The sequence below is a fragment of the Cynocephalus volans genome, chromosome 10 (genome assembly GCF_027409185.1).
Source record: "Cynocephalus volans isolate mCynVol1 chromosome 10, mCynVol1.pri, whole genome shotgun sequence".
Lineage (NCBI taxonomy): Eukaryota > Metazoa > Chordata > Mammalia > Dermoptera > Cynocephalidae > Cynocephalus > Cynocephalus volans.
Genome location: NC_084469.1, coordinates 102,233,152 through 102,256,682, shown reverse-complemented (window position 1 = coordinate 102,256,682; position 23,531 = coordinate 102,233,152). Strand labels below are relative to the sequence as shown.

The 23,531-nt window shown below is 40.6% G+C and overlaps 1 protein-coding gene across 2 annotated transcripts; it reads left to right on the top strand.

The window, feature by feature from the left end:
* The first annotated feature begins 63 nt into the window (after positions 1–63).
* Positions 64–23,324, top strand: LOC134387215 (zinc finger protein 266-like). Of its 2 annotated transcripts, XR_010024579.1 has the most exons (9): positions 64–135; positions 834–918; positions 16,528–16,695; positions 17,164–17,255; positions 17,814–17,940; positions 19,010–19,090; positions 19,750–19,826; positions 20,291–22,139; positions 22,936–23,324. XR_010024579.1 is itself a non-coding variant. In XM_063109622.1 (8 exons), exons 4-8 carry the CDS (start codon positions 17,223–17,225, stop codon positions 21,902–21,904), a joined length of 1,932 nt encoding a protein of 643 aa, XP_062965692.1. In that variant the 5' UTR covers positions 64–135; positions 834–918; positions 16,528–16,695; positions 17,164–17,222; the 3' UTR covers positions 21,905–22,458. The 2 variants fall into 2 exon arrangements, 1 of the variants encoding a protein (XP_062965692.1); XM_063109622.1 differs by lacking the exon at positions 22,936–23,324 and having other exon boundaries at positions 20,291–22,458.
* Positions 23,325–23,531: the final 207 nt, after the last annotated feature.

Sequence of the window (23,531 nt, the reverse complement as noted above, 5' to 3'; positions counted from 1 at the left end):
GCTCCAGTTCCGGAACCGCGCTCGGCCCGCCAGGGAAGCGGAAGTGACGTCACCGCGCCGCCCTGCCTGCTGTAGCTGGCTGCGCGCGCCCAGAAGCTTTTGCTCCTTCTTGGTTGCAGGAAGGTCCCGACTCTAGTGAGTTCTGCTTAAAGGGGATGACTGGGAAGAGAAGGGGGCGTTTAGGGTCGGGTGTGGCCCGCCGAGGGGCCTCCGTAGAGAGGCCTGGGTCGCTCCGCTCCCGTCCGCCGGGGTCGCGGGTCTTCCCGGCGCGGCCTGGGCCGAAAGGCTGCTCGGGCCTTCGTCCCTACCGGGAGCCGGGTCCGACGTGACAGTGGCACGTCCGCCGGGTGTTTTTATGCTCTGTGCTTTCCTCTTCAAAAGTCTCCAGAGTAACTGTTAGGTTCGGCGAGACGGAGAAGAGAAAGAGACCCGAGCCAGGCGCAATTTCAGCCAGATCAGTTCTCCCGAACTAAGGAAAGCAGGGAGTTTATAAGACTTTTAGGGAGGGTTCAGAATAATGGGCAATTTTGAAACCAGTGGTATGCAAGGTGACACAGCTCTTGGGGTCCGATAACAGCTGGTAGGTTAAGTCATAGGCTCCGGATTAGCCACTGACTGCCTCAGTACAAAGCCTGCCCAAAGCGTGCTAGACACAGCCCACAAGACGTTCCCTTGATGATAACAGTAATGTTTACCCCTTCCCGGGAGAGGAATCTCAGTTCCCGGAGAAGAAAGGAAGAAGGCTGGGGGTGGAGGGAAGGCTCAACATGGCTGCGCTGAAGCTAGCCAGCCGTGAGACCCAGTAGTAACCGTTGTGATTTTATTTCCGGAAGAAATACGACTTGCCGCCGTTCGTCTCGTTGACTCTGTCCCCAGCGTCCTCCGGCCTCACAGACCTGGTGATTCCAGCGCTTCCCGGTAAGCCCTGTGTGAGAGTTGGTTCAAGGGAACCTCTTCCTAACTTTTCTTATGCAAACGGATGTTTCTAATGGGAATTCGGATTTGGGCGTCCTGTTTTATTTTTGACAAGTACTTTCATGTACAAATGTAAAGATACTTTCTTAGGTGTCTAGGACGTGCATAGTCTTGTATGTGGATATAAACGTTCGTAGATCTCAGAACTCTATTAAAGAAAACTGAGAATATTTAGATGTTCTTTTCATCTGAAGTTTCTAGGCCTGTGCATCCCCACAGCCCATAAGTCAAGGACCCTCCAGGAAGAAAGGATGGAGGCTTTATAACAGTAGTCCTAGAATAATCGAATTTACCACTACCAGGAATGTTGGACTAAGTGTGTTTTCCCCCACATCTCTCTTTTGAAAAATCTTCAACGTACTGTTAATTTGAATATCTAATACCCATTGTAGTAGATTCCCCCAGTTTTACCACTTTGCATGTTTACTCTCTCTCCAGATAGATAAATACATTTTATAGTGGATTATTTGATAGTAAGTAAATTAAAAATAGATAGTAGATATGAGACTTGACCTTTAAATGCTTGCTAATGCATTTTCTAAAGGTAAAGATATTGTCTTACTAAATGCAAATTACTATTATTTCAACCAAGAAAATGAGAAACAGTAAAGTAATGTGATATCTTCTCTCTTAGAAAAGAAAATTCTCCACATTGTTTTAAAATAGGCTTTTGGGTGTTTTTGGATCTAAGATTCATTCAAGGTTTCTGTATTACATTTGTTTACCTGTTTCAGTCTCTGAACCAAGCATACTCGCGGTTTATTGAATTTTTGCAGAGCTACATATTCTCTTAGAAACTCCAACATTCTACTATTATTTTATTTTTTAATTTTGTTTTGTTTTGTTTTGGCATCTGGCCGGTGTGGGTATCCAAATGGTTGACTTTGGTGTTACCAGCACCAAACTCTAACCAATTGAGCTAACCAGTCAGCCCTCAGCATTCTACTATTTTGATTATATATTCACGGTGTGTTTAAATTATTCCTCCATTGTCTGTGTTTCCTTTAAACTGCTAATTATGTTCCGGAGCAGAGGTTGATGAATGTTTTATCTGAAAAGGGACAAATAGAAAGTACTTTGCTTTGTGGGCCATGAGGTCTGGAATTAATCAGCTCTGTCTTTGTAGTGGGCAAGCAGTCACATAGTGTACTAAACAGATGGGCATGGCTTTGTTCGGATGAAACCATATTTACAAAAACATATCTGTGAGCCATAGTTTCCTGTTACCTAGTCGAGGCTTCAAAAGATCGTTTGTAAAATATTTTGTAGGTGGTGTTGTGTACTTCCAATTGCATTTTATCAGGAAGACATTTATATTGTCCTTCTGTTAGTGGTACTAAGTTTAACACTTGTTGAAGGTAGTGTTCTTTTTTAAAAGTAGACTTTTCCTTTGTCTTTTTTTCTTTTCCTTTCTTTTTAATTTCTTTTCCTTTTTTTTTTTGACTTTTTATTTTGAATAAGGAAGTAATTTGTGGGTTGATATTTTGACACATAATATCTTGTCCCTTAGCAACTTTTCTATCCAGTTGTAGCATCTGTGATTAATCTGTGGTGAATAAACTTCTCTGTATCAGTTTTTCACATGTGGAGGAACATTTTCAGCATAGGCTTTTAAGGTTGCCATACATTAAATTGTTTGACTTCTCCTGATCTTGTACCATTTGGCAGTTTCTGAATCAACTTTTGTTAACCTTGTTTAGAAATTGTTCTGGAGAAAAATAAGGAACACATTTTAGTTTTAAGTGCAAGGCATTTGTTTTCAAGAGGAGTGTCAGTATCTTGTCCACATATATGGTGAATAAGAATACTCAAATATACTTCCAGAAGTACAATGTTTTGGTTTATGTTGCAGTGTGGGGAGACACTTTATGAGTCTTTTTTTTTTTTTTTTTTTTTTTTTTTTTTTAGTATATGAGTCTTACTTAATTTCTGCTTTGTAATTCTGTTTCTGTGTGCCTTCTATTTGTGGGGGTTTTTTGTTTGTTGGTTTTTTGGCAGCTGGCCTGTAAGGGTATCTGAATCCTTGCTCTTGGTTTTATCAACACCATGTTCTAAACCACCTGAGCTAACCTGCCAGGCCTGTGCCCTCTATTTGCATTTAGCTATACTGTAACATTTTTGTAGGGAATGACTGTTGTCTAACAAACCACAAATGATCATTGAATTCCCTAAATTCAATGTCTCACTGCCAGGCTCTCTTCCAGGAATGGAGAAACAGTAACCATTCGAATGGATATAGTACTCCCACCATGAGACTACAGTGTGTCTAGGAAGAATGATTTTATTTATTTTTTGTTGAAACATAATTGATTGTACATATCTGTGGGGTACAGTGTTGAATATCAACACCTGTGTGCATTATGTAATGCTCAAATCAGGATAATTAGTGTATTCAGCATTATACAATGTAATCATTTTTTGTGGCCTTTTAACAATTTCTCACTAAGCCCCCCACGCCTCTCCCTTTCCCATCTCTGGTGGCCTCAGTTATGAAGACAGATTTCAAATAAATACTGGCAAGTTTGTTATATGGAATGTCTGCCCTCCCCAAGGAAGGGATTGAGACCTCCTTAGAGAAAATGTGTTTGTTATCTATTGCTTTCTAACAGATTACAAACGTTTAGTGACAATGCAATACACTGCTATTATCTCACACTTTCTTTAGATCAGGAGTTCAGACATGGCTTAGGTAGGTGCTCTGCTCAGGTTCTCACCAGGCTGCAGTCAAGGCATTGGTTAGGTTGTGTTTTCATCCGGCTTTCTAGGGATGCTTAATTAGGGAAGAATCTGTCTCTACACTCAGGTAACTGCAAAATCCATCTCCTTGCTGCTGTAAGACTTGTTATTTGCCGACAGCTTCTAGAGGCTACCTGCAGTTCTTGCCACATGGCACTTCCATTAAGCAAGTTAGAGTAGAGCCAGAACCTCAGGGAAGGCCTAGATTATCTCTTTAAAAAGACTGCCACCTGATAAGTCAGTTTTCCAGGATAACTCTGTATTGATGAACTCAAAACCAACTGATTTGGGTCCTTAATTACATCTGCAGAATTCATATTTGTCATATTGTAAAGGCTTGAAACAAGTCAAAGGTCTTGTGTACACTCAAGGAAAGGGAATTATTCAAGGGTATGAATACCTGAAGATGGAGATCACTGGGTCCATAGTAGGGCCTGTTGGCCACAGTGTACTTGTAGCCCACTGGAGGGTGGAGATGTTGCTGGGTTACTCCTGGTTTGAGGTGGTCTACCGTCACGAGTCAAACATGCTGCAAGAAATTGGTGTGTTCATGTGCAGAGGGCGTTGGGACTCCACTGTCAGCACAAAATCTCAAATTCCTGGCGTCTGTCTCATGAGAGATGTGACAAACACACCTTAGGGCACATGTGAACCAAAGCTGGTGGGCAGGCTCCCATGCTCAGGGAAATTGGGTACCACTGTGGTCCAGAGGCCTCCAGTGTCCACATCTGGAGGTCTGTGGTGAACAAACCTCTGGGGTATGTGCTTATTTTGGGTGGGTGCACAGAGGGAGTAACACAATAGAATACACAGTGTCTCTGTCCTGAGGGAGGAAGGAAAGAAACCATTAAACTGGTTGGTCATGTGTTGCTTGGGAAGACAGATTTTAAATGATAATGACAGGTTTGTTGTATGGAATACTTGTCCCTCCGGCCACGGCTTGTCTCTACACCAGAGACTAGTTTCCCATGTTCCAATGTGGATACTCAGTGCAACAGCATTCCACTGAGCTCCATCAGGTGTAGGTCAGCAGCGCCATTTGTATAGGGATGAACTTTCATCATTGCTTACTTAGTTAATCCCAAGGTGCTCTTCAGGGAATCAGAGTCTGGGGACAGGGACAGGGAAGCCACACTCTCCTACATGTGGAATATACTAGAGGGCCCATGTTTGGTTCCATCCTGCCTAGGCCTAGGTGCTTGTGTGACACTTATGGATGGTATTTTCATAACCTGGAGCATAATGAGCAGCTGGGTATGGACGGTCACTGGCTCACGATCTGTGAGAGCCACTTTACCAGGATAGTGCAGTAGGTAGCCAGTCATGTGTTTTAATGATGGATAGCACAAGTTTGGAAGGTTGCAGTTTCTTGGATGGGAAACCTGGGCAACTAATAGCCATCACTGTGGTTCAGAGACTCCAGGAGGCATGAGAAGAGGTTGTCGAAGTCTCTATATTTGAAGGAGTTTCTGAGAACACTAACAGGCTTGCCTGTTGAGTTTAAATTTTGAGTAAACTCGTAAATAAGAAATATGTTCCCACCAGAATCCAGAAGGACTAAAAGATGTTGGGCTTACGTGTCATTAATTAGTCTGTCCAATGTATCTCCCTAGAGGAGAATGTTAACAATGTAATGTCATATCTGTGGTCCTGAGGAAAAGTAGATGTCATCAACATTCTATCTGAAAAATTGTCTGTGATGACAAAGCTGTTGAGTAGCCTGGAAAATGTGTATTGTGGCCCTTCAGACACAATATAGAGCAAAATATTTACCAGTTTTTGAGTAGAATCAACAATTTTCATAATTTCAGGTATGGGGACATTGATAGATGAAAGTTGTAGTCATCCATCATGGGAATTTATCCATTCGTTTCATTCAGTCAGTCATTTGTTCACGTTCACATTTATGGACAGGTTTTAAAGCTTGGAGACCCTATTTTAATTAACTTTTGACCATATTAATTATTTAACCGGGGCTTGTGGGGTTCTATGCATCAAACCATGTTATATATCCTAAAACCTTACTCTAATTTTAATTTATTGTTCATTGTACCAGAGTATTTATTCCCAATATGGAATACTTTAGGACAGTGTGTACTGTAACATTGGGAAATTTAGGCAATCCTACAGTTACAGTGATGCATACCCATTTTTCCCTCCATTTAATTTAAGTAACTTTTTAAGACTGTAGGGAGCACAGTGTTTAAATTTGGTGGGATCTCCAGATATAATTTTTTTATTTTTATTTTTTTATTTAAAAGATGACCAGTAAGGGCCATTCCGTGGCTCACTTGGGAGAGTGCGGTGCTGATAATACCAAGCCCATGGGTTCGTATCTTATATAGGGATGGCTGGTTTGCTCACTGGCTGAGCGTGGTGCTGACAACACCAAGCCAAGGGTTAAGATCCCCTTACCGGTCATCTTTAAAAAAAAAAAATAAATAAAATGAAATAAAAGATGACCGGTAAGGGGATCTTAACCCTTGACACCACACTCTCCAAGTGAGCTAACTGGCCAACCCTATATAGGGATCCGAACCCTTGGCATTGGTGTTATCAGCACCATACTATCCCAAGTGAGCCATGGGCCGGCCTGCCAGATATAATTTTAATTTGAGCGCATTTATGATGAAATCCAAGAAGTTTTTGCAATTGCTGTATTTCACAAATGTTTAAGTTATAGCCTATGTGGTACAGAAACAAAAGCCTATCATTGTCCTTTTTGTCTTCTGTTATATATAAATTTCGGATTTTCAATTGTGTTAATTAGGGAATTATGTTTTAATTTAGTTATTGATTTAGTTTAATTTAGTTTAATTTTATTTAATTTAGTAACATACCTATAGACAGTTTATTATGTATTTTATATTAAAATATTGTATACATATATGTATATATAATCTATTTAATTACCTTGGGTTTTTCCCCCTATACCTAGGGGTTTGTTTTTAAATCGTTAAGTCATCTATTTATTTATTTATTACAAATATACGTGAGATACAAAGCTGATTGTCCCCCCTCCTGCCCATGATGTGGGGCCCAGATTCATACTGGGGGCATATCCATTACCAGAAATTACTTTTGTACCCTTTGTCCCCTCTCAATTATCCCCCAACCTCCCTCCCCTGCCCCCTCGCCCCTCAACTCCAATTTGTAGCCCTGGGAATGTTCCCTTATTGCCTGGAAGTCCTGTCCCATACTGAGAGAGGGGTGTTCCGATCACCCACTATTAATGTCCTATCTTTCTTTAGGTCTAAGAGTGTTTGCTTAATATATCTGGGTGCTCTGGTATTGGGTGCATACATGTTTATGATTGTTATGTCTTCTAGCTGTGTATTTCCCTTTATCATTATATAATGGCCTTCTTTGTCTTTTTTAATGTTTTTTGGTTTAAAGTCTATTTTGTCTGATATAAGAATAGCTACCTCTGCTCGTTTTTGGTTTCCATTTGCATGGTATATCTTTTTCCATCCCTTTTTTAGTCTATGAGTGTCTTTACAGGTGAGATGGGTCCCTTGAAGACAGCATATACTTGGGTCTAGCTTTTTAATCCAGTCAGTTAGTCTGTATCTTTTGAATGGGTAGTTTAGTCCATTCACATTCAGAGTAGTTATTGAGAAGTGTTATTTAATTCCTGTCATTTAATTGCTACTTGTTTAGGTGTTTTAAATATCTTTTGATCATTATTTTCCCTTTTCTCTTCCTCAGTGTGAATTGGGAATTTAAGGTGGAATGATTTAGCTCTTTCACTTTCTTGCTGGCATTTTTGTTTTAACTGTGTGTTTTGCTCTTACTTGTGTATTTGTGATGATGGTCACCATTATTCAGATTCCAGATGAATGAGTCCCTTGAGAATTTCTTGCAGGTCTGGTCGTGTGGTGGTGAACTCCTAGAACTTTTGTTTATCTGGGAAATACACTATTTCTCCCTCGTTTCTGAAGGAGAGCCTTGCTGGGTAAAGAATTCTTGGCTGGCAGTTTTTTCTTTTAGTATTTTGAATATATCATTCTACTTTCTTCTGGCCTGTAGGGTTTCGGTTGAGAAGTCTGTTATTAGTTTGATGGGGGTTCCCCTATAAGTGACCTGATGCTTTTGTCTTGCTGCTTGTAGAATTCTCTCTTTATCTTTGAGCTTTGTGAATTTAACTATAATACGTCTTAGGGAGGATCTTTTTTGGTTGAATCTATTTGGAGACCTTTGAGCTTCCTGGACCTGAAGGTCTGTATCTCGCCCTACACCTGGGAAGTTTTCTGTTACTTTTTCCTTGAGGTTTTCGATACCTTTTCCTTTCTCCTGCCCTTCAGAGAATACCCACAATTCGGATGTTAGAGCACTTGAGGTTGTCTGCTATCTCTCTTAGGTTTTCCTCATCATTTTAAATTCTTTTTCTTTTTTTTGTCTGCCTGACTTATTTCAAAAAGACCATCTTCAAGCTCTGAAAATCTTTCTTCTGCTTGCTCTACCCTGCTGCTCAAGCTCTCAGTCGTGTTTTTTATTTCATCAAGTGAGTCTTTCATTTCTAGAAGTTCTCCTACACTCTTTTTTATGGTATTAATCTCTTTGTAGATTTCCTCCTTCATATTCTGGATGTTTTTTCTTGTTTCATTGTGTTTTCTAGTTGAGTCTTCCTTTATTTCTTCAAGTTCTCTTAAGATCATTGCTCGAAATTCTTTTTCAGTCATTTCAAGGATTCCCTGTTCCATGGAGTCTGACTTTGGGGCATTACTGTATCCTTTCATTGGTGTCATTTCTTCTTGATTGTTTGTGCTTCTAGTGTTTTTTTGCTGATGCTTGGTCATTTGGTAGGGGGTTTGCTTCTTCTTTTACACTGAGGTTGGCTATGGCGTGGCCTTGGTTGCTACTGGGGGGGGGTGAATTGTCTTTGCTTGACAGTAGGTGCGGTGGTGGTTATGTTAAACCACCTTGGTTCCCGTTCGAGACTCTGTAGTTGTAGAATGACCCTCTAGTGCATGGAGTTCTGCTGGGCCAAACTTGGTGGGTCGGAACTGTAGGCTGGTGCTTCCCCCTGGGTCTGAGGCAGGATGAGGGGCCGTGTGGAGCCATGTGGTTCCACCGGCTGGTGTTGCTGCCAGCCACCACAGGTGGGCTTACCTGTGTGGTGCCAGTTCAGGGCACAGGGGTGGGGCCTGGAGCTCCCCCCCTGCCTGGGTCCAAGGTGCTGGGGTGAGGGGCCCACATGGAGCCATGCAGTTCTGCTGGCTGGTACTGGTGGGCTCACCTGCGTGGTGCCAGTTCAGGGCGTGAGGGCAGGTCCTGGAGCTCCCTACCTGCCTGGGTCCAAGACGGAGGGGTGAGGGAGCTGCTTGGAGCCGTGCAGTCCTGCTGGCTGGTACTGGCAGGCTCACCTACGCGCTCAGTCGTTAAGTAATCTATGCCTGCCTTCGTGTGAGCTTCACCTGGCATTACCTCAGTACACATGGTTTATAGTTTGTTTTTTCTCTTGAGTTCTTAGCCAATTATGGTGGCAGTGTTTATGCTCTTTATTTTTCATTGTTTATTTGTTTTATGCTTAGCCATCTACAGGCTAATCTTTATTTTCTGTTTCTGGCTAAGAGGAAAAGATGGTGGGGGAAGGGCTCAGGTTGCTCTTGGCAACCTCTCCCTGGAATGGCTGTTTTGTACAGAATAATCAGCCCCCTTCCCTTTTAGTATTACTTTATGAAAAATCTTTTTAAATGGCGTATATCTCTAAGTGGCTATAGTTTTTTTCTTCTCTCATTGGATGTTTAACTGAGAAGCTCCTGGTTGTTCTGAGTGGCTTGCTGTGGGCTCCCTTTCTAAAAGGTTGAAATCAACTTCAGAGGAGCTGGGTTCTGCATCCAGGAAAGCAGTAGTGGCCTCAATTTTGTCATTTAAGTTATTTAATTTGTAACAATTTAATTTTAAAAGGACACTCTCAGCATGGTGATAGGCAGCAACAGTTACGAGTGCCCAAGTACATTGATCAGCAGATTTGTAATTTCAAATGGCAGAGAAACTGGTCTCCAAGGGTATGTGCCCACATAGCTCCTGAGTCTGGATACAAAGAGCAAAAAAAGTAAGTTGAGAAAACAGGAGCCAACAGCCACACAACCCTATATTTTCCAAGGTGTCATATTCTACAGACGAGGTTCCCCCACGGTAGGTCTACATACCACGTGGAACATCCAGGTGATACATGGGGCAATCTCCAGCAGCTATACTATATCAGGTTACAAGGAATTACAGTTTGCCTGAGATATGCCTTGTTGATTGCAAGCACTACCAGCTCATGAGGTTTTTCTTTTTTTTCTTTCTTTCTTTCTTTTTTTTTTTTGAGGTTCATTCTATTTCAAGAGGTGTAGTATTTCTGCTCCACTCCCTCCAAGATCCTTTTGAGAATGAGGCAGACAATGTGGACTTCTTACCCATGGGTGCTTAGGCATCAGCAATGGGGAGAGCTTAGGCAGTGGAAACTTTGGAGGACTCAGATTTCAAATTCCACAGTTTAGTATGGGAAATGATGGCAATCTTGAAACAAATATCACACAGTGGCACAATCAAGGGGCATTTCCCCAAGTAACCAGCAATGACTTCCAGGCTACCTCTTTAGTTCGGGGAATCCAGTTAGTAGGCCAAGAGCAGTCTAGTGGCGTCCTTCTCTTTTCTGGGGCAAAACCACCCTACTCACTGTGCATTTATTTATTTAACCTTTTTTCTTTTTTTATTTTTGTGCCACTTATTTTAATTATAATAGCTGAGGTGAGGTATGCTGAAGACAGATCTAGATCAAGAGAGGAAATGGAAACAGTTTTACAGTTTCTTTATACTCACAGTTCCCTGGCGAAAACCCAGCATGACAATCAGGGACATTTGGGAAACACCAGGGGTGCTTATGAGGCAGAGGGCGGGAGCCAAACTGTGGGCAAGTGCCTTAATTGTGACTTCCATGAGAAGCATGTGCAAGGCAGAGGATACGACTTTCTGAATTTTTAGATATATTTGAAAGATATTCCCTACTAAAATTATTTTCAGTGAGTCTGTTAATGCATATAGTTTGGTGCTATCTAGTCTACTGATGTTTTCGGTGAGCCATGGTTTGCTTGGGAATAGCAAAAAGCCCTGGGCCATTCTGATAATGTTAAAGCATCAGTATACAGATAAATTAAATGTGTGGTCAATACATGTTAGCATAAGAATAGACATAAGAATCCACTGGGATAGAACTGAGAGGTCAAAATATGCCCAGACATCTTTGGCCAATTGATTTTTGACAACTGTGCCAAGTACATTCAGTGAGGAGAGAATAATCTCCTCAAGAGATGGTGCAGAGACAACTGACTTTCCACATGGAAAAGAATGAAGATAGATACCTACCTCACACCATATACAGAAAATAAATTAATGAGGTAAATAAAAGAGGTAAGTTCATAAAACGCTTAAGGAGAAAACAGGGATAAATCATTATGACTTTGTATTTGCAATGGATTCCTAGATATGACATAACAGGACTAGAAACAAAATAAAAAAATAGATAAGCTAGACATCATCAAAATTAAAAACTTTTGTGAACCAAAGGGCAAGAGCAAGAAAGTATAAAGACAACCCACAGAGTGGGAGTAATATTTGCAAATCGTATATCTAAGGCATGAATGTTCAAAATATGTAAACTCATATGATTCAACCACAAAAAGACAACCAAGTTAAAAAATGGGCAAAGTACTTTAATAGATATTTCTTCAAAGAAGATACAGAAATGGCCCATGAGTACATGAGAACATGGTCAACATCAGTAGTCATGTGGGAAATGCAAATCAAAACCATTACGAGATACCACTTTAGGCCCCTTAGGACAACTATTACGCAAAAACAGAAAATAATAAGTTTGGCAAGGATGTGGAGAAGTTGAAACCCCAGTTAATTGCTGCTGGGAATGTGAGATATTGAAACTGCTATGGAAACTGTCTGATGGTTCCTCAAAGCTAAACCTAGCATTACCTTATCATCCAGCAATTCCATTCATAGGTATATACTCAAAGGAATTGAAAGTGGAACTCGACAGATACTGTATGCCAATATTCAAAGCAATGCTATTCACAATAGGCAAGAGGTGGAAGCAACCCAAATGTCCATACACAGATGAATGGATAAATAAAATGTTGTATATACATACAGTGAAATATCCTTCCCTTATTGTCTTTTTGGTGGCTGGCTGGTATGGGATTATGAACCCTTGACCTTGGTGTTAAAACGCTGCGCTCTAACAAACTAAGCTAAATGGCCAGCCCCTTGGTGGAGTATTTTTCAGTTTTAATAAAGAAGGAAGTCCTATCACATGGCCCTACAAGAATGAAACTTAAGGACGTTATGCTAAGTGAAAACAGTCACAGAAAGACAAATACAGCGTAATTCCACATGTACGAATTATTTAAGGTTGTCAAACCCATTGCAGCAGAAGATGAAATGATGGTGGCCAGGGGTTAGGGGTTAGGGGGAGTGGGGAGTTGTTCTGTGGGTATAGCCTTTCATTCACGCAAGATAAAGAAGATCTTAGATATTTATTGTAGAAAAATGTGAATATGGTTAGCAATACTGTACTTAAAAATTGTTATAGATCAATTTTATGTTACATGCTAGGGACAAATGGTGCTGGATAAATGGATATCTACATGCAGAAGAATGGAGCAGGCCCTTTCATTTTTCTGTATGTAAAAATAATCTCAAAATGGATCAGAAACCTAAGTGTAACAGCTAAAGTTATAAAACTCTTAAAAGAATACAAGGGGAAATAGCTTCATGACTTTGGAATTGGAAAGGATTTCTTGGTTATTACATCAACCTCACAGGCAAGTTTAAAAAAATAAAGATGAAATAGACCTTATTAATATTACAAATTTTATGCATCAAAGGAGAATATAAGACAGTAAAAAGACAACCCACAGAATGGTAGGAAAAAAAATTTTTTTTTTTTTAAAGATGACCGGTTTTCCCCCTACACACACACACACATACAGAGTGTCCTGTGAAAAAATACTGATCTAAGAATTTACAGAATTTTTTTTTTTTAAAGATGACCGGTAAGGGGATCTTAATCCTTGGCTTGGTGTTGTCAGCACCACGCTGAGCCAGTGAGTGAACCAGCCATCTCTATATATAGGATCCGAACCCATGGCCTTGGTGTTATCAGCACCACACTCTCCCAAGTGAGCCACGGGCTGGCCCTAAAATATTTCTTTTTTTTATTTTTAAAAGATGACCGGTAAGGGGATCTTAACCCTTGACTTGGTGTTGTCAGCACCACGCTCAGCCAGTGAGCGAACCGGCCATCCCTATATGGGATCCGAACCCGGGGCCTTGGTGTTATCAGCACCACACTCTCCCGAGTGAGCCACGGGCCGGCCCGGCCCTAAAATATTTCTAAATCATACATCTGATTAGGGATTAACATTTCGAGTTTATAAGGAACTTCAGTTCTGGAATATTAAAAAAAAAATCATATACGGAAAAAGGACTTGAATAATTTCACCAAAAAAGATATACAGATGGCCAATAAGTACATGAGAAGATGTTCAACATCACTAAACACTAGGAAAGTGAAAATCATAACCACAAAGATATCACTTTACCCCTATGGTGACAGTAAGTATTGACAAGGGTGTGGTAAAATTGGAACATTTCTGCATTACTAGTGGGAATGTAAAAGGTGCAGCTGCTCTGGAACACAGTATGGTGGTTCCTCAAAAAATTAAACAATTGCCACAGAAGCTAGCCATTCCACTTTTGCATGTATACAAAAGTACTGAGAGCAAAGATTTAAATAGATATTTGTACACCAGTGTTCATAGCACAATTATTTACAGTAGCCCACCAGTGGAAAACTCAAATTTAAACACATTCTGTTGCTTGAAATGTAGCCCTAACAAGCATATTTTTAACCATTTAGAGTGTCCCTGCTTTGTGTATTTTGTAAAATTATGTACAACATCTGCTGACCATAGATAAGATAAACGCTGGAGCTACAAAAACCCCAAGCCCCTGCTGTCCTTCAGAGCTTTTTGACCCAGGGACACCTGCCAGGGTGCTGCGCAACATCACTCAGTCACTTAGGACCCCCACCTTATCCCCATCTCTGGTAATTCTCTTCCTCTCCACCCTTTCTGAGTAGTGACTCTCCAGTCGAAGTCTGTGGACTGTGGATACTCTCGTGCTCTGTGGGACTCTCCCACCCCCTTCACTGTTAACTTGTCAAAGCACTGTCCCCCAGAAACTTATGCACTGTTCCCACATCCTAGTCGTATACTTTAGCAAAGAAATCACTTGAACCCCTCACGTATATGTATATTTTTATTTTTTGCATTTAGATTCCTTATCACTTGAATTTTATTCTTGTATGTGGTGTGAGATACAGGTTTCATTTTATTCTTTCCCAGATGGCTAACCAGTTGTCTTGGCACATTTTATTACATACTATAGTTTTGCTTCATTGATTTGAAATACACTTAGGAACCAACTTTCCTTATGTTCTTAGGTGCATTTCTAGATATTCCATTTGTCTGTTCCTGTTCCTGTGCCAGTACAACACAGTTTTAATTATGGTGGCTTCACAGTATGTTTCAACACCTGTAGATCATCATCACTTTTGTGTATTAGTATTTTTTGATTATTTTCAGATCTTTGTTCTTCCCTATGAAGTTTAATATCAATGTGCCACTTCCTAAAGAAAACTTTAGGTATTTTTATTATGATTCTGATACATTTCTAAATAAAACTCTGGAGAATTCTTGGTATCAGTGCTGTTTTACAACTTAATATATAAGTGGTCCTGGCTGAATAGTAAGATCAGAAAAATAACAATAGAAGTACATATTTGATGGAGAAAAAATATTAAGATTTACAGAAAATATTACATTGAAAACACAAAGGAATCAACTACTCCACTTTAGCATTATGCTCCGATAAATAAATAATGGGAATAAATGTCCACAGAGAGATTGAATGGAAGTGATATAGCATGCCGTACGTCTGCAGGCTTATCAATATGGAAGATGATTGAAAGGGCACCAGAACATGGGTTGAGGCATATAGAAAAGCTGTTGATGGGCATCGTTTGGAATGTATCCTCACCCCAGCCTTGCCCTTCCAGTGTATTTGGCCTATCTACAACACACCCTGAGCCTGTTCCCACCTCTGTCCCCTTTTCCTGGGTATGCTTCCCACTGGCAGTCCTTAGCCTTACCCAGGGGTGCTATGGACCTGTTTCTGCCTCCAGCCTGCAAGCAGAATCGATCCTAGGGTCCATCAGCACTGTCTCTCAAGGAAACTAGAGTTTGCATGGCCAACAAGGTCCAGCATATCTGAGGCCCAAGCTGTGGAACCCGTCCAGGCCCATCCGAGGCTTTAATCGGAAGTAACGTAGGTGGTTCCTTTTAGTCATTTCCAGTCCTGGCTCCACACATCTGAGAGCCATTTTACCTCCTGGTGTTGGGGTCCCAGGAATGTTGTCTGACTTCTGGTTTAATAGGGGAGGGGTAGGGAGTTCCAGGAGCCCACACTTAGCTTTCCCTCTCATAAAAGGCTTTGCTTTATAGGCCAGAGAGCCTACTTAGGGGATTTTTCCAGTTCCAAGATTGTCTCTATTCAAGTTATATCTTTGGGAACAGTGGGTGGGTGTGTTGTTCAGCTGGGCCCTCCGTGAGTTCACCTGAGTTATGATTTGTTAAAAGGCAAACTGAGGCACAACAAAAATTTAGCTCTGTGTGTATGGGGTGGGCTGGTATGAGCACATAAACCTTTGACCTTGCTTTTATAACACCATTCTCTAACCAACTGTAGTAACCGGCCAGCCTTGCATCATAAAAATTAAACCAGTTTCTTTGTCCAAACTAATTCATGAATTGGGAAACTCCATAAGGGAAGTGGTTTGGGGGCTCCTGAGACAATGCAAGCAGAGAGCTGTGATAGGGTGAACACAGCTGCCCAGTATTTTAGGTGTATTCTAAGTTTTGTAAAAACCTTTGTTATTCTTTCTCTAATTATTTTGGTTCAAAGATGGAATAGTCAATGGTTATTTCCCTTTCTGCTATCATCTTGCTCAAGAACCAGTTCACAATATTTGTGCTTTCAGTGAGTGTGTGCCTTTGTCTCTATGACAGTATTTATTTTCTGACCTTCTTCATTATTATACCCCTTAAGAACTGATATATCAATTACACTTCATTGCTTATCTTTCATAGGAATGTTGGATCTCTGAGGCCTAGGATGTTTTCTGTATATTTCACTGCTCTCTGCTCAGAGCCTGACACAGGGTCAGAACTTCTTAAGTATTTGTTAAAAGAATGAAGCAGTAAGCCAGAGCTGAAACTTTCGTAGGTGGCACAGACTCCAGTCTGCTCCAAGCTCCGTCATGGGAAGCTCAAGGGTGTTAACCACATAAAACCTTTCAGTTTTCTAGTCTTCATTGTGCCAAGAAGCCAACTATAGCAGTGCTAATAGAAATGTAATGTGTAGGTCATGCACATAACTTAAAAATATTCAGTACCTGCAATAAACAAAACAAGTAATACGTATTTCCAGTAATTTGAGTTATGTGAATCTAAGGGTTTTTTAAACCATGAATTGGAGGTGATATCTATTTTGAAGGATTTTTGTGATAATTAAGTGAGCTTATATATGTAAGGCTCCTACTGAGACTTCTGACACATACTGCTCCTTGTAAATGACAACTGATAATAATACTCATGGAGTATGTTGGTGTTAATGGCTTTCACCTATATTATCTGTAGAGAGAGCACTAATTTATGATACTTGATGACTGATAAGTAATGTTTGTTGACAAAGGATTGATATGAAACAGGACTCGAGATAACCCTGTGGCAAGACAGAGAGAGATTGTGCAGTCCTTGTAGATTCATCACCTGCTTTGAAGTGGTCTTGGCATCACAGAGAGGACCGTTCAGGCAAATTTCACCATCAGCCTCACATTGGCAGCCATTGATTTGTCCCGTGGTAAGTCCTGTTGATGCTCTTTTTCAGAGATTCTGCTTTAAGTCCCCCCCCTAAGCAATATAGACCCACAGAGCTGTAATGCTCCTGGTTCATTTTGGAGGTGCTGAAGGTGGCCGGAGAATGTAGTTTTGTAAGTCAGCTCTTGGTATGAGTGCTGTGTGAACAGGTGCTACCTGATATTCTCTATGAGTATTAACACTATAGGCAATACTCATTTGTAAGGGCTTAAATTTCCTTACCTGTAAAATGAGAGTTACCTTTTTCCCTATGGGCAGCGTAGCTCACCTTCTCTTTTTCAGGTGAGACAGCCTGCTGTGCCAGGGTATGCAGCAGTGTGTATGTGTGTGTGTGTTCAAGAGTGTGCAGAATTATATTGGGGTTTTTTACTATGATGGAATGACTTCCAGGCACACGAGTGAGTAAATTATTATGATCAGCTGCAGCTTCTCATTCTTTTTTTTCCCCCAGGTTGTGGTCCTTCTGGGGACCTGATCTACCTTCACCAAGAAAAGATACCAGGAGCAAGGATGCTTGCTGACTCTTTGATACATTGTAAACAGGTATGCTGCACATGTGTTTTTCTAAAAAGAAATGACATCTTCCATCCATCAGGTAGACACGTTTCCTTCTAGATAGACTTCACAGTTTCTTAAAGCAAATAAAGCCTCACTCAAGGATGGAGTCTCTAGGTGAATTTTTCAGGGAGTGGATCCTCTGTTTTGGTTAGTTAGTACCTTAAAAATCATCACAGGTATTTCTGTAATTACTTGTTATTTTGACCCTCATGGTGCCAAGTGCATGTTTCTTATTTTGCTGAGTGCTCTAACACATGGTAAGGAAGATGAAAGGTACTTTTGTCAGTGAATTTATTCATATGTTACCATTTGTCAAGTGTTTGTAATATGCTCAGGAATGTGCTGCAATAAAAGGAAATAAGATGAGAAGAGCTGCCAGTCTAGTGGTGGTGAGATAAGTTCAGGTGTAAGAGGTGCCATTAAAGCCATGTGATTTGAGTAGATTGACCATGATTGCGTGTGGTAGGAGAAAGTCCTCCATTATTTCATGAATGTATGTGGACATATTACATGACTCGAACCAGTGTATCTGTGATGATTTAGGACCCAGTGACTTTTGAGGATGTAGCTGTGGACTTTACCCAAAAAGAGTGGATTTTATTGGATCAAACTCAGAGAAACCTATACAGAGATGTGATGCTGGAGAACTACAAGAACCTGGCTTCAGTAGGTAAGACTGGATCATTTATTGTAGTCTCCTATGGAAGATATATAAATTATGTACTTACTGTCTTCCAGGGTCAGTGATGATTAAACAGAATACAATAGAAAATAACAAAGACCTAGTCCCTGAACAAATGGGTTTTAATCTAGTTGTGGTCGTTTTCAAAACGTGGTCCAGGATTCAGTTTCATCACCATCAGTATTGGAAATGCATATTCTCTGACTCCACCACTGACATAGTGAATAAGAAAATCTGCTGTTGGGGTCCTGTCAGTTTCAACATGCCCTTCAGATGGCTCTGATTCACATTATAGTTGAGAGAGACTGGTGTAGTTTCTCATGAGAAAGAAGATCTCTTTTTGTGCTTAACGTTATTTACTATGTGAATAAAAGTCTTAGTGGTGCTTAAATGTGTATTTAAGTGTGAGTGTGATTAATGATAAGCAATCTCTTTGGGGCACAGAAAGATGAGGATATTTGCATTTTTTTTTTTAAAGAAAATGTAATTTTATTAATATTTTTTACATTCTAGGATGTTGTTGCAGAGCAGTTGGGAGGGAGGGGGAGAGAGGAAAGGGGAAGGAAATGGGAAGGAGGAAGGAGGAGGGGTGGGATTGAGGACTGTGGCACCCCCCTCATTCCCACAGGGTAGATCTGGGGGCTTCCAGTAGTAGCTTGGTGCCAGGCTGGGCGCAGATGTCAGGAGGGTGTGGCAAGAGCCCTCACCATCCTCAGCCCCCCCACCCCTGCTCAGGAGAGCCTGGGGCACTTCCTGCAGCGGCTCGGTGGTCACTGCTGGGCTGGCTGCAGTGGGGGGGGGGCGTGGCTGAGGTTCGAGGCCTCCCACTGCCCCAGGTTGGGAGAGCCTGGAGCGCTTCCTGCAGCAGTTCAGTGGTCACCTGCTGGGCTGGCTGTGGGTGTGGGGGGTGTGTGTGTGTGCCTGAGGCGATATTTGCATTTTGAGCTGTTTGATATAATTTCATTGCTTTGTTTATAAATGTAGTTTCTTTTTTAATGGTAGGTTTGTCATCTCTTGCATGAGCCTCTTCTACTAATGTGTCTTTTTCTGTGTGCAGGATACCAGCTGTTCAAACCCAGGCTGATCTCTTGGCTGGAGGAAGAAGATTTGAGGACATTGCAGAGAAGAGTTCTCCAAAGTAAGTGTGAAGAACATACCTGGTCAATGTATGTTTGGAACTGTAATGAGGAAACATTTCAAGATTTACTTTGTCACAGAATGTGAGGCCATTAGACTCAAGTTTTGGGATATCTTCAGCTTCCCATAAAGCTTTATTTTTGTCTACCCAGACTTTTCTGTGATCTCACAAACATGCTGTTTTTGTAAATTGAATTTGTTTTAATATATGTACTTTTTCTAGATCTTTCTCAGTTTTTTCCCTGTAATACTCTTTCTGTTCACCATTAAATCTAATTTTTTTTTTTTTTTTTGTGACTGGTAAGGGGATCGTAACCCTTGGCTTGGGGTCGTCTGCACTGCACTCAGCCAGTGAGCGCACCGGCCATCCCTATATAGGATCCGAACCCGCGGTCTCGGTGCTCCCAGCGCCGCTGCGCTCCCAGCGCTGCATCCCCCGAGTGAGCCACGGGGTCGGCCCAAGTCTAATTTTCATAGAAAACTTGTTTTAAAAGTACTAAATTTGACCCCAAGTTTTTACGTTTACTTCATTTTGTTAACATGTTTAATATGAAAACAAATGAAAGAAAAAAGAAAACAAATACAAATGAGCTATATAATTTTTAACTTATTTAACCTAGCATTTCATTCTTCGAACTCTTCTATTCTGTTTTACTTCAGAGTGGCGACTTAAAACCAAAAGGTCAGCACATCAGCAGGATGTTTGTTGGTTAAAAACATCAAATGGGATACAAATGGTAAGATTAACAAGGGAGATTCTTCATTTACCACACTCAGACAAGAATGGGAATTCCATTATAGGACATCAGTACAAATGAGAGATTTGAGAAAAGTAGCATTCACCTAAGCAGGAGGAATGTCTTTAGAGAGATATTCTGAATATGGTGAATTTTCTGGATACCCTAATCCTAGCTTGAAACTAGTTCCCAAAAGTACTCCTTACCACCTATGTTACTAGTTATTGAGATTTTTTTAAAAATTTCATGAAAATATACAGGAATGTTTTCATGGTTAGGGCAGATAACACAGTTCTTACTGTAGGGTTTCTTTATTCGACTTGAATGAAATCCACAGGGCAGGAACTATATGCATGTAATAAAAATGGCAAAAATCATAATGATTAGCATAATATTTCTGTTTTCAGGTGGGTGGAATCTGTTAATAAATCAGAAAGATCCTTTAATCATCCCTTTTTCATCAGGCTGTAAGCTGCAATGGACCACAACCCTGGGACGGTAAGCAACGTGGAGAAATCTCTGGTGAACACTCGTGCCTTAAGACACACATGAGAACTCAGAATTCAAGGGACACTTCTAACTGTAATCACCATGGAAAAGCCGTTTTTATTTTGCACAAGAACATCTCTGCTGGAGAGAAACTTTCTGTATTGAATCAGTGTGAAACAGCCTGTAGCCTGATTCCAAATGTTGCTTCCCAGAGCACATGCGTGAGAGGCGAATCCTTTGAATCCAGTGACTGTGGGAAAGTGATCCTTAATCAGTCACACCTTCAGGCAAATAAGACAACTCACAATGGAGAAAAACTCTACGAATGGAAGGCGTGTGGGAGAGCTGTCACTGACCCCACAAGCCATCCTGCGTCTGTTCAAAAGCACACTGTAAAACAACCCTACAAATGTAAGGAATGTGGAAAAACCTTTAGGTATGTTTACCATCTTAATTGCCACATGGAAACCCACACTGGGGAGAAACCCTATAAATGTGAGGAATGTGGAAAAGCCTTCACTGAGCACTCAGGACTTACTAATCACAAACAAAAACACACTGGAGAGAAGCCCTATGAATGTAAGGAATGTGGGAGAGGCTTTACTAGGTTTTCCCAACTAGGTCAACATTTAAATACTCACACTGGAGAGAAGCCCTATAAATGTAAGGACTGTGAGAAATCCTTTACTAGAGCCTCACATCTTAATTCTCATATAAAAACTCACACTGGAGAGAGCGACAAACTCTATAAATGTAAGGACTGTGAGAGAACCTTCACTGGGCGCTCTAGACTTACTGATCATGAACGAACACACACTGGAGAGAAGCCCTATAAATGTAAGCAATGTGGGAAAGCCTTCAGTCGGTACTCAGGCCTTAATAACCATGTAGTAATACACACTGGAGAGAAGCCCCACGAATGTAAGGAATGTGGGAAAGGCTTTACTAGGTTTTACCGACTAAGAGAACATTTAAATACTCACACAGGGGAGAAGCCCTTTGGATGCAAGGTATGTGGAAAATCCTTTAGTCATTCCTCCAACCTTCAAATTCACTGTCGAAGTCACACTGGAATAAAACCCTACAAATGTAAGCACTGTGGCAAAGCCTTCACTGGGCATTCCAACCTTACTAAACATGTAAGAACTCACACTGGGGAGAAGCCCTATAAATGTAAGGACTGTGGGAAATCCTTTGCTAGAGCCTCACATCTTAATTCTCATATGAAAACTCACACTGGAGAGAAACCTTTTAAGTGTAAGGACTGTGGGAAAACCTTCACTTGGGCTGTTGCCCTTTCTAAACACGTACGAACTCACACTGGAGAGAAGCCCTACGTATGTAAGGAATGTGGGAGACCCTTCGCTGCTTTGTCACACCGTACTGCACATATGAGAACTCACACTGGAGAGAAACCCTATGAATGTAAACAATGTGGAAAAGCCTTTTCTCAGAAATCAGCTCTTAATCAACACATAAGAATACATACTGGAGAGAAGCCTTATGACTGTAAGGAATGTGGAAAAGCCTTCAGGTATGCCCATTTACTTCAAAGACATAAAACAACACACTCTGACAATGCCCCATGAATTTAAGGAATGTGAGAGAGCCAATGGAATCTGATCACAATCCAGCTTGTAAAAACTCACCCTGAAGCCATATAAGGAAGAAGCACAGAAAGTCTTCACCATTTCCATGGATCTTACTGAATTTGTGAGATCTTGCAATGGAGAGAAACCCTATTGATTGAATATATGTGGAAAATTTGTAATTCTGCTAAATACTTTGTTTACTTATCTCACAGAGGAGAAAACCTTTATGAAGGTAAGAAATGTTGGAAAGTCATCTTTTTTACATGATATTTCCCAGCTTTTCATAAACGTGATTAACACAAGAGAAACAATAAAAGGAATATGGGGATTGCTTTCTTATGTCTGGTCTGCTGACAGAGGTATGGCTTTTTCATTCTGTAGAATTTGAACGTTTGTTATTCTGGCCTGGTCATTCCTAGAGTGATATATCTTTGTCACCTTTCAGGTTGCAAACATGGCCAAATTGAGCCTCCAATTTTCAGACTTAAGCCTAGTTTCACAGTGTATATTCTCTGGTTGGTTTTTATTTAATTTTAGTTGTTAAAACTGAAATTTAAAAATATGCATAATTTAGTTATTTGAAAACTTCAGTATGTTTGGAACAACTTAGATGTTTAAATCTATTTTTTAAACTGTTACCTTTACTAGATATAAACACAATTCACGTACATCTGATCACAATTCAGTGTCTATTGACTTTTGAAGACTTAGTATAAGGAAAAGGATATAAATAAGTCAGTCTTAAAATTGGTTTACATACTCAATATTTTTGGTATATGCAGTAAAATAAAACATTATTACAAATAATCTTGCCTGTTTTTATGTCGTTTATTGTGGATACTGTAAGTCTTACACATTATGTTCCTATTGGAAGTCCTAGTCTAGACTACTGATAGATGTGATAAATAGGAAAATAAAATTGTTATTCAGCTGACACCTTGGGGTTTCCTTGATAGGGCTTGGAACAGCTTGGAGGTCTGTGCCTTATTTTAATATTTGAGCTCTAACTTGTTTGTTCATTCTTTCAGGAAATAGTTAAGAGCTCCTGTCCCTGTGCTAGGCACTGAGCAGAGCAGCAAAGTACATGGAAAGTGTCCTCTGCCTTAAAGATCCAACATTCCTGTGGAAGAAGATAAGCAATGAACTTCATAGTTCAGAAGTGCTATGGAGGGGCTGGCCCGTTGGCTCGGTTGGTTAGAGCATGGTGCTGACAACGCAAAGGTCCAAGGTTTGATCCCTGTACCAGCCAGCTGCCCAAAAAAGCAGGGGACTATGGAGAAAAATCAAGCAGGTGGGAAAGTAGAGTGTTCTACATACATACACCTGTGCACACTATGACAGCACAAATATTCTGAATTGGTTCTTGGACATGATGATGCCAGAAAAGGAGAATAACCATTGGCTATTCCACCTTTGATCCTAAAAGATTAGAAAAGGAATTGACAAGGTTTTTACATGAAATTCAGAATACATTGCAAGTACTCAACACCATCTTGGTTGGAAACATTCACATCTTTTTTTTTTTTTTTTTTTTTTTTGAAACAGTCAAATCTAATATATTTGTCCTCTTCCCCTCACATTGGCAGAAGGACAATACCAAGTCAGATGTACCCAACACTTGCCT

Coding starts and splice junctions, on each gene's coding strand:
- LOC134387215 (XM_063109622.1), top strand. CDS start 17,223: ATGCTTGCTGACTCTTTGATACATTGTAAACAG. Junction 17,941..19,009: donor CAAGAACCTGGCTTCAGTAG/GTAAGACTGGAT, acceptor TTCTGTGTGCAG/GATACCAGCTGTTCAAACCC. Junction 19,827..20,290: donor CATCAAATGGGATACAAATG/GTAAGATTAACA, acceptor CTTTTTCATCAG/GCTGTAAGCTGCAATGGACC.